This window comes from Numida meleagris, chromosome 2 (genome assembly GCF_002078875.1).
Source record: "Numida meleagris isolate 19003 breed g44 Domestic line chromosome 2, NumMel1.0, whole genome shotgun sequence".
Lineage (NCBI taxonomy): Eukaryota > Metazoa > Chordata > Aves > Galliformes > Numididae > Numida > Numida meleagris.
The window spans coordinates 140,043,490-140,055,165 of NC_034410.1; the positions used below are offsets into that span (position 1 = coordinate 140,043,490).

An 11,676-nucleotide genomic window follows, 5' to 3' on the forward strand; every position below is an offset into this window, starting at 1 on the left:
TGATCTAACTGTAGGTGTCCCTGTTCATTGCAGGGAAGTTGGACCAGATGACTTTCAGTAGTCTTTTCCAATTCAGACGATTCTGTGATTCTATGATTCCATGATTCTATGAAAAATATCCTCTCTCAGCTTTGGAGAGCAGAGAAGGAAGGAAAGACTTCATGTCTTTTTAAGTCAGCTCCTGAAGCAAAGGAAACAAGCCACAAACACCATGATATGAGTATGGCTGAATCCCCAGCGACTCTAGGGCAAGTTGGTGCTCACTTACTCTCATGCTAGAACATCTCCTATTCCCCATTTCCTCAGGTTCTCTTACTTTGCTGTGAATGAGTTTGTTCTGGCAGGGAAATACCTCTCCAGAGGTGCCAGACCTTGACCTTGGCCTCTGGCACTAACAAAATCACAGTAAAAAAATAAAAAGCTTTTGTAGTACATCCAGAAAACACTCATGTTGCAGCAGCCAAAACCAATTGTTCTAACTTTAATACATTTACTCTACATTTGTATTGACATGAATAAAGAGGTTGCTGGCTCAGTATTTCCATGAAAACAAGCAAAATACAAACGAGCAGCAGCTAAAGAAATACACCACCACCTAAAAACACTTCCTTATGTCAAGGCATTTTCATGCATTCAAATATTGAACTGATGATTTCAGTGCTAGGTTCAATTCTTGGTACTGATTCTGCTGATGTATCAAAGTGAGTATGCCCTTTAAAAATACTGCTCACATACCTACAGAGTATGGTAGAAAGCAGTGCTGTCTGTTCATTGCTTTGGGGGGCTGAGTGTTGAGCAGAAGCAATTTTAATTGACAAAAATTCAGGAACAGGAAGAATGAGAACTACTGCTGGCAAACTCCCACCCCACTAACTCCTGTGCCCTGGGAAATCACAGATGGCCGGAGAAGGTGAGGGGAAAGCCAAGTTAATCACAGCCCTTGGATTGGAAGATCAGTTCAAAAGGAAGCTAACTCTGGGTTTGAACATAACCTCAAGATCAACTGCAATTGTGATTAAAAAATAAATCCAAGCAGCATCAATAGCAGATATATGGGAGGGCTGATGAAAATAGATCCCACAGCAAAACAGAGAACAAAAAGAAGGCACAAATGTAAACTCAAGATTCCCAACAAGGGGAAGATCTTAAAGCCAATGAAATCAGCAGTATGATTAGGATGCAGAAACTGAGGACATAAATTACACCATCAAACTTTTCTTTGGCATAATGTCAGGGATGACTGTAGGCCTGTCAGGTCCTGCAATAATAAGTAGCCACATATATGCAGATCTTGCAGAAAAGGAAATTAGTATTTTATGTAGAGCCTAAAATTAAATAAAAGCCCATCTAACAGCAAGCCTAAATTTCTCTTGCCTTTAAAGGCAGGAACCATCTGTCTCAAACTGTAGAAGTTTACCAGAGATGAAGTCACCTTGACTTCCACTATAGGCAATGGAGAGTTGCTGAATGGAGCTGCAGCTGTGATTTATGTCCATGTAAAGCAGACCTGTACAACTGTTTGGATGAACTGCACTGTAAAATCTATCGACTGTATTGACTAGATCTCCACTGTCTATAAAGAGAACTGAAATACCTACTGCACACAAAGAACCATACGTGTACATACCTAAATTCAGCTACCTTAGTATGGCTCTGAGTTTCAACCCTCAGGATGGGTAAAAATTTTCATGTCCCTCTGATGTTTTTTGGTGTAGACAGCTAAATTCAGGTTCATTACCCAACACTTTCACAAGACAGTGAAAAGTTTCAGGCACTACAAGAAGTGATTAATCTCACCTATTTTAGAACTATCTTCAGGTTGAGATTAATTACACTCCAGAAATTTCAATTTCCTATATTTCTTCCATGACTACAAAAGAGTCCATACAGCTCCTCAGAGAAGGTACTAGATGAATGGATCTGATTGTGAATGTTGAGAAACAGCCTCTCAAACCCTGAGGGAAAGCAGGGAAAACCAGTTATTTCAAGAAATTCAACACTGAAGGAGTAGCATACTTGAGAATATACATATTATGTGATGATACCATATTCTGAGAGCAGAAAGTGCCACAAACATCAGCTGCTGGACCCTACCTCTGCACAGTGTCACTGCCCACAGGACCTGACACGATAATGGAGCAACATCTAAAATGAGTTAGACAAAGATGGGAGAAACGTCCAAATATTAACAATAAATCAAGTAGCAATATTTTCTTCTGTGTTTTACACAAATGATAAGATTGGTGACAAAATATCAGTCATCTTTTTCTCCTGGATTGATTACACAGAAACTTATTTGGCTTTGTTAATATGACAAGATGTGGGGCTGAGGTATTTAAACCTCTGTGAGACTCCTATCAGCACAAGAAGTGTTGAAAATGAAAAGGCAAAATCTTTGACAAAGTCCCATGAACAGAAAGAGGATACAGAAAATAAGACATGTTATTAGGTATATAGGATAGACCAGAGGTAATGGCCTTAAGTGGCGCCAGGGAAGGTTCAGGCTGGATATCAGGAAAAATTTCTTCTTAGAAAAAGTGGTGAGGTACTGGAACAGGCTGCCCAGGGAGGTGGTGGAGTCACCATCCCTGGAGGTGTTTGAGAAACGTGGAGATGTGGCACTGAGGCACACAGTTTAGTGGGCATGGTGGTGATGAGTTGACGGTTGGACTAGACGATCTTAGTAGTCTTTTCCAATCTTAATAATTCTTTTATTCTATGATACATGCAGGGCAAAATCCAAATAATTTCACTGAGGTATGATTTCCTGAGTCTTATCCCAAAGAAAAATGTATTTTTGCATAGACCCAGAAAGGTATCCTCAAATTCATGAGATCTTACATGTAATGATTATGTCCCTTCTTGTAACCCAGAGATACTCAGGACCGTTCTCTGCCCAGGATGGCCAGCCTGTGTCCCAACCATTGATTTCACTTACCTTCGCAGCAAGGAGACATCTGCACTCCTATTGGAGAGGCCCAAGATCCGTGGCATTCAGTTGTCTCAGACTGAAACCATGGCATGGGTCATCCAGCAATGTTGTGTTACTGGCCAGTGTGTGTACCACTCCTTGGGAACATCCCCAGCATGGCTTTGCCAATAAGTACAGATTTAATGGCTGCTCTAGGCACAAAAAAAAAATGCTGCTGTATTGCAAGGCTGGTCCAGAGCCATGATCCAGCACTGGTGGCATGGTGCAAATGATATCTGAAGTCTGATCAGGGAGCTTTGGCCACCTGTGTGCATTGATATTCTCCTGGCAGCATCTTACAAGCAGCAGTATTAGCAAGGGTAGAAGAGCAAATTCCAGTTCTTATAATTGCCTTCCTAAATTAATTCCCCTGTAATTTCAATCAGCTGCTCTTGACATTCCCTCCTCAAGGTGTAATCCCTCCTCATAAACACTCACAGCAGTGCACAGAGAGGCATGAGGGGAAAAAAAGATAAGCAGAGCTGATGCTGCACTGCTGAGAGCCTGGTAGGTAGCTCCCCACCATGCACTTCGGGGATTTCACTGTAAGTCTCTCAACAGCTGTTCTTGATTCTTCTCCATTCCCACTGAAACTTTTAGATTCTCTGCATTTACAGTCAGTGGAAAATGCCCTGTAAAGAGTCCTCTGTTTCAGGATGAACATCTCTGTCCTAAATCTAATGGCTCCTATAAAATGTATAAGAACCAGGACTTGGGGAATTTAAGTTTTCAGCATTGTTTTAGTTCTGCTTTGGTGGTGGATGGCACTAAGAACATTGAATTGCTGTATGACTTACACAATGAATATGTCAAAAGCATGAAAAATCTGAGATGGAAAGAGAACCAAAACCATATCATTAAACTAAGCAAATAAACATAGTCCAGCAGCAAGGTTTGAACTAAAGGAAACTAGGAAATATCCATTTTTTGAACATAGGCACAGTGTCTCATGAAATGATTCTAGTGTTAATTCAGGTGACTGGCAGAAACTAGATGCAATTAAAAACTGGCTTCTGAGCTATAAATGAAGCCATAACAAATGATATTGCATTAACCAGAAGGGGGAGAAGTTGTTATTTTGAATGAATTTTCTTAATTCTAGTCTTGTTAAGTGCTTCCTTAATGATCTATAAAAATAATTAAATCAAATGTTAATAAAATTACCAGATACCAATCTGGAAGGTGATCAAAACACCAGTGAGGACAGAAGAAAGTAAATATGAAAAGCATCTGAGATTAGAAAACAACACAAACTGATACAGCTTGGCAAGGGAATGCAGAACACATCTGCACAGCTCTCAGCAGCAACTCTGAAAATGTGGACAACCAATGAAATGCAAGTATCTGGAAAAAAATTAAGTCTAGAAAGCCAAAGGAAGCAAAAGGTAACATCTAACGCAGACAGGATTAGGAATCCTCCACTGTCACTGAATACAATAGACTGCCATACACCAGCAATATAGAAGAAAGAAATTAGGAAAGATTGTGGCAAGATCAGTGTTTGCAGAAGGGGAAAGAGCACATACACCCCTCAAGAGGCACACAATGATTCTAATGTCAGGGTCTCAGCATCTCTCCAAACTGAGATTTAGTGGCGCTGGAGATATGCAACTTCACTTCAGAGGGGTTTATAAAACCTACCTACAAACCAGAAAATGTCAGCACCTCCAAGGAGGTCAAGGTGCTGTCCTGGTGACTGTAACCAGAGGTGGTTCTTAAAGTAGGGGAGGAATTAAGGCCTGTGATGAATCTTGTGGAGAACTGTGGTTCAGGAGGATCTTACCATGCCCAAGCAGGGCAGCAGGTTAGTTGTGCAGAAGATAATGACACCTAGTGCTGCCTTCCACCTATTCTCAGTCATACTCCTCAGTGCCACCATAGGTAGGTTTTCTCCTGACTTCTGTGGGACCTTTCATTTGCTCCAAGTTAAACACTTCCTTAAGTAGTTTACTTGCTTAAGGCTGAAAAAGGCAATTTATTCATTTTCAGCCTGAAAGTTCTCCCAAAGTACTTCTTTCCAAAGTAGGTTACCATGAACCTAAATATCCCTGGGCATATCCCTCCCTCCACAGAAAATGTTAAGTTTCCCAGTTATCACCCTAAGACAGGAGGAGACATATACATAACAGCTCTTGTAGACTGCATTCCTTCTAAAACTATTAATATTTAAGAAATCCATTTTAATAAAGTATCTCCCATTTGCAATAGCAGATGCAGTGTCTCCATGGCTCCATTCCTTCTGTAAAGTTCCATGCATAAGAATATATGCATTATTAAATATAATCATAAACATAATTATTTTTCTATACCATAGGAGGCTGATCATTGTAGTGTCCAAGCACCCAGCTACCTAGCTCTGTCTAAGGTCACTGACCAATTATACTTCAAAACAACATATAAATGATCTTAACACTTACTTGACTGATTTTGTCTGGAACGTTTCTTACAGTTGGTAAATTACATTCAAACTACTCAAGTCCACACCTTGTCTTTGAATGTGCATTGTCATCACTTGACCCTGCACACACGTCAGTGCACTGTTATGTACCTTGGCTTAATCTATGTATGCAGAGTATTTAGTCAAGTGATGTTTGAAGATGAGGAGTTCCAAAGAAAGAACAAGAAGATGCCAGGTGACTAACTAGCCTTTGGTGTGATGTCTGGGAGAAGCGGGTCCTGCTGGGGCCCTGGGCAGACTGATTTGGTAGGTGGCAACCCTGCCCATGGAAGGAGGTTGGAACTGGATGGGGCTTTAAGTTCCTTTCTAACTCAAGCCATTTCATGATTCTGTGATTCTGTGATTCTTTGCTGTATCACCTTTGGTCAAAATGAGGACATTTGGAACATCTCAGTTTTATAGAAATTACAGCAAAGGCTCTGACTTCTTTCTGAGGAGCTCATTGCTGGTGGAGTTGATAGCACGGGGCTTTGCTGTTGCTGGTGGTGCAGATGCTCCCCAGTGCATCACTGGACACAGCTGATCTCACCACCTGCCCAAATGAGGCCATGCTGACACCTCACCTCCTCCAAGCTAGTCCCTGCAGACAGACACTGAGGTACCCTCATTGTTGGGGATTAAGGGACACAGAGGAGCGCATCTGCATTACACTCCCTCAAGCCCTCCCTGGCAGGCCTCAGCAGCCCCAAAACTCAGCAAATTCATGGCGTAGCCATGGAAACACTAAGCAAACAGTCTGACTGACCCCTGGCAGCACTGTTCCACAGCAAGTCTGTGCTGACATGAAGCCCTGATGAGGAGTTACAAGGCTGCAGGTGCTAGTGAGCTGAAAACACACTGTTTCCCCCTCATTAAGCCAGGTCTGCAGTTTCGAGGGATTTTGGGCGCTTAAACCAGTACTGGGCACCCATAGCACCATTCAGCTTGCCGGACTGAGTGGACTCACAGGCTTCAACAGAGCCACACCAGTAGAGGTGTGCAGAGAGGTCTCCAATGACTGAGACTTCATTATATTTTACAAAGTATACTGCAGAATGTTTATCAGTGCATTACGATGGATTAGCGTAAATAATTAAAATGGAGTTCGCACTGGTGAATGGATAAGCAAAGGGCACTTACTAATGGACCAAGCTTGCTCTCCTGCTCCAGGGATTCACTTAGAGACAAGTCCATGCTATAGAGGCCAAGGAAGGGCTCACATTTATCCTTCTCCTTTCCACAAGCCTGTCCCAACTCACCCAGCCCTCTGGCACAGGCTGGTAGCTCAGCACATCTCCCAGCGGGCAGAGAGGAAAGTCCCAAGACATCAACCTGTCCCTCTGTACTCAGCACTGGTGAGACTGCACCCCAAGTACGGTGTTCAGTTTTGGGTCCCTCACTACAGGAAAGACAGGAAAGACATTGAGGCCCTGGAGCGTATCCAGAGAAGGGCAGTGAAATTGTGAAGGATTTGGAGCACAAGTTTTATGGGGAGTGGTTGAGGGAACTGGGATTGTTCAATCTAGAGAAGGCTCAGGGGAGACCTCATCACTCTGCACAACTCCCTGAAAGGAGGTTGAGATGAGGTGGGGGCCAGCCTCTTTTCGCAGCTAACAGTGATGAGAGGGAACAGCCTTAAGTTGCACCAGGGGAGGTTCAGGTTAGGTATTTGGAAAAACTTCTCCTCAGAAAGAATGATGAGGTGCTGGAACAGGCTGCCCAGGGAAATGGTAGAGTCACTGTCCCTGGAGGTTTTCATGAAATGAGCAGACGTGGCACTGAGCAACGTGGGTTAGTGGGCATGGTAGTGAGGGGATGATGGTTGGACTAGATGATCTTAATTGTCTTTCCAACCTTAATGATTCTATGATTCTTAAATCTCTCAGTGCCTTTTTCCACATACAACCCACCCAGGTTCAATCATGCAAAAGGTGCATTTTGGTGCTTCCCTGAAATACTGATGCTTTGACAGCCCACATGCCTCTGCCCCTTCTTGTTCTAGGGGCTAAGTGCTATTAAAAGATGGCTGGATGGCAAATAGGTTCTCAGACACTCCCTGTGGTTTTCCTCTCCAATCAGTAGGAAGGCTGAGGTGATCTACACCAGGAGAGTGCAGCCAATATTTTACAATTCTCCAAAAAAAAAAAAAAAAAAAAAGGAAAGAAAATGCAGTCCCAAGCCTTTTCCTAGTCTTATTTTTCTGTGGAAGTGAAGGCTGCAGTTGTCTCAGGGGATGGTATGAAAATAAGAATATCTCCTAGCTACCTCTCCTTCAGTCTCTTTTCATTAAGGCAGGTTGAAAATTTACCAGAAATTGCCATTGCAAAGTTGAGCTGTATTTTGTTACCTGTCTGGAGCCTCTTTGTTATCCAACACATTCTTTGTGCTTGCAATTAAAAATAATCTGGAAAATCAAAATCTTACTTGCTTGTATTTCTTCATTCAATTCATTTGTGCTTCTGCACATATAGAAAGCATTTGGATGTTCTGTGAGTAGGGCTCGAGTTGGTCTCCCTGGCCAAACCACTCATCCCATGAGGCCTAGCAGCAGAGGATTCCTGCCACATATTGCGCTGCTCAACACACACAGTGCATCAGGGGAGCTGTAGTTACACCTAAAGGGAGAGTATCTTAGAAAAAAAGCAGAGATAGACTGTAGCCTGACCTGCAACCCTCAGGAGCCATTTCCAAATAAAAAAATCTCAAAGATTAAAACAGGGATTTTCTTTTTTTTTTATGTATATGTACTTATCCATTTACTTTTTACTGCAAATATTCAGGAGTTCAGCTTTACAGAGGTAAATTTTTTCATAGGAAGTCCATATTTTCTCTTACAAGCTACCCCACTGCCATGTTGCCATGAAGTCTAACTACACTGACGTCTTGGCAGAGGGAATCTTAACATTCGTTAGGTAGAGTCAGCTTCTTGGGGAGAAAATCACATTTCTTTTTGCTATAAGCAGAACCCAGGACAAACTCAGACGTGAAGAACAAGGAAAGAGGAAGAATACAAGAAAATCGTCTCCTGTCATTTCTGTAAATCACTGCCAGTGAGAGCTGAACACTGAAACTGCCATCAAGAATTCCTCCCTTTGTCCCCTGTATCTTTGTCCCTAGGGCCTGGACGGCCTGATTGTGTGTTTGTATTCTCATTCAGTAGATTGAATTATTTCAGTAGATCCAGCTGCACCTAGAGCTAAGTGTTTACGACAGAGACTGTGCCAAACCTTATTTATGTGCACATTAGAACAGTGAGATATGTGAAGGATCATGAGTCCTTTCCAGCCATATGGGCAACACTGTACAATTCAATGGAATCCCACCTGCACTGCCCTTTTAAAAGTTCTGGAATCCAAAGCTTTTGCAGAAAATTTTGCAAGACCCCTTCCTGCTCCCACGCAAGTTCCTTGGTGTGTCCTGAAAGACACGACCCTCTTCCATCAGCAGCTTCTCATCTCCTAAATCCTCAGATACAGAGCACTGAAGCCCTTTGCATCAGCTCTTCCCTAAATACCTTGAGTTTATAAAGAATCCATCACACCTACAGATGCTGCAATCCCTTTCTGGTCTTCAGTTTTACAGATATGAGAGAAACCACCTCATTCTTGATTTGGTTGTATTGCAAAAATGTGGGTATTTATTAAAAAATTACTCTGAATGAGGTGGTGTGTGATGCTTCATTAGGATAAATGGGACTTTTATTCCCATATCTCCCATAAGGAGAAACTTATTTTATAAGTAAAATGGCAGATTTGTAGATTTTGCAGAAAAGTTGGCAGTCTCTCATCAACCCGAGAGTGTAAAGTGTTCTCATGTGAAAAGCAGCTGAGACCGCAGGACAGCACCACACAGTGTCACATTAGCACCTGCAATGTGAGAGGGATTCCATTTCAGAAGGAAAAAGGTTAAAAGACAATTCATCTGAAAAAAAAAAAAAAAAAAGACTTCAGATGTCATCTTGGACTGCTGCTTCCCTGAATGCATTGCTCCTGCTCTCGAGCAGGTCATCACTCTCCAGTCACAGAAAGGTCTCAACACACTTTTCCATCACTTTCAGCAGATTTGCTTTGTAGGCTTTGATCCTACAGGAAAGTAGGAGCCCACACCTTCTACTGAGTTCAAAAGGCGATGAGACTGAGCACGACAGTCTCACATCTTGGGGTTTTGCAGCACTGTATAGCCACCAAGGAGCAGTTGGCCACGGAGAACATTGGGTCCATTCCGAAGAAGGAGCAAACCTTTCCAAACTATTTACATTTTCACTGTGCTACAATCCACGTTGCATAAGGATCTTAAGGGTAATCTCACATGTAGAGAGCTGGCTAAAATGCACGTTATAGCTTGGGATATTTTACACCCGTATAAAAGTGAATCAGCTCACCTGAGCCTCTCTAGACCCATCCACCACCCTATTGCTTGTACCCAGCCAGGAGCCCAGGTGTGGATTTGACCCAGCTGCCACAGCTGCCCACAAACAGAGATGCCAAGCTTTTGTAAGACTCTGGTGTGTGCAAATGCCTCGTTTATGCAGCCTGCATGGGTTGACCATGCAGGATGAGCCAGGGTGCAACTCTGTCCAGAGACGGCTCACCCCAAGCAGGAGCAGTGTTATGTAATGCTGAGCACAACCCTACAGCAAGCTCACTACCAAAGAGCCTCCCCCATCACAGCATCTCTCCCCAGCCCCAAACACTGCCTCATCCTGCCTGCTATTTCATTTTATCCTGAAGCAAAAAGGGGCAAAAGGATGGAAAAAAAATGTGACGGCAGCCAGTGTCCACATTTTCACAGAAATCCAGCTGGAAAGCAAGAACCTTTGTCCCAAGACACACTTTATGAAAACACTGAAAAGAAGGGGGCAGCAATAGGTGAGTGGTACATAGCAGCACATCAATAGTGCTGCCTTTTGCTTCTCGCCCAGGGCTAAATCCCTGCAAACATCCACGAGAAATTTGCCTGAAGGTAAAATCCCAGCCCTGCACTCGAGGTGTTTATTTGCAAATGCAAGACAGCACCAATGAGGAGAGCTGCCATAGATCCAGCTCCAGGCTCCCAGCCCGTACAGCCTACAGTACTTTGTTTGTCTTTGGCAAATAAACCAATTTCAGAAATCACAGTTAAATCCTCTATTACATAGAACCCTGTATATGTTACAGCCTTAAAGAATAGCAGTGCCACTGTGATCACCGATAGTCCCTTGGGTTTTCACACATGTTCACAACACCAAAGAACACTTTAATTTGAATAGGACTCTGCCAAATTCATTGCATGCTGTAAGCAGGCTTATTTTCCTATATTTTTATGAAAGCTTAAGGGATCCGAATTTTTAGGAAGGCAAAACAGCAGTGACTGACTCATCCTCTTTGGGCCAGAAGATGAGTTTGCTCCATCCCAGTTTGCTGGCGGTCGGCTTAACTTTCTGGCGGTCAGTGCTGCAATGCTCGGGCTTCGTGCACCACGGGAAGCTGCTTACCGGACCAAAACCCCGCGGATTTCATCTGACACATTTAAGAACCGGTTCACCCGGGGTTTAGAAAACCGACTTCATCCACATGTAATGCTCTACGCTGAACTGAAGCCGGCAGTGTCCCCTTAAGCACTCTGCGCTTTAAGACCGCTCACAGCTCGGTCCCTTTCGCAGGGTGTAAGAAGCACACGTTTGGGCACAGCGACCCGGGGGACATGCCAGAGGGAGCCAGAGCCTTACGAGATGCTCATTTCGGAAAACCCGATGATAGAAAAACATTAAAATAATAAAAAATAAAAATAAAAATAAACAGCAGCACATCCCATAATAAGCTCCTTGCCATCCCCCCGGCTGCTGGGAGCGAGTCGTAGAACCACAGAAGCACGAAAGTCCCCCGGCCGGGAATGATAAAGCAAAACGGCGCATCCCCCCGGGCAGCCCCGCTCGGCGTTACTCACACGAAGCCGTGGTAGAGCAGCGCCCAGCCGCGGGGTCGCTCCAGGGCGTCGTAGATCAAAGTTTGGATCCGGCGATACTTGGCGTGGTTCCGCTTCACCGGGCGGCTCAAGGGGGTCTTCGCCAACAGCCCCAGCCCCGGAGGGCTCCGCTTGCCGCCCTCCTCCTTCCCACCGCCTTCCAGCAGCAGCGTCCCGTCGCGATCGGCTCCGGAGCCCAGGGCGAGCGAGCCCTGCTCGGGGTCCCCGCCGCCGCCGCCCGCCGCCCGCCGACCCTCCGCCGCCCCTCCGGCCCCGCTACCGCCCGCAGCACCGCGCCGCGCCTTCAGCCCCATGGTGGGCGCCG

At 44.2% G+C, this 11,676-nt stretch overlaps 1 protein-coding gene across 2 annotated transcripts in view; it reads right to left on the minus strand.

Annotated features, from left to right (window-relative positions):
* Positions 1–11,665, minus strand: part of KCNQ3 (potassium voltage-gated channel subfamily Q member 3) — a 196,743-nt gene extending 185,078 nt beyond the window's left edge. For both annotated transcript variants that reach the window (XM_021388283.1, XM_021388282.1), the window contains exon 1: positions 11,334–11,665. In XM_021388283.1, the coding sequence (XP_021243958.1) occupies positions 11,334–11,665 (332 nt within the window). The remainder of the gene's footprint in view (positions 1–11,333) is intronic.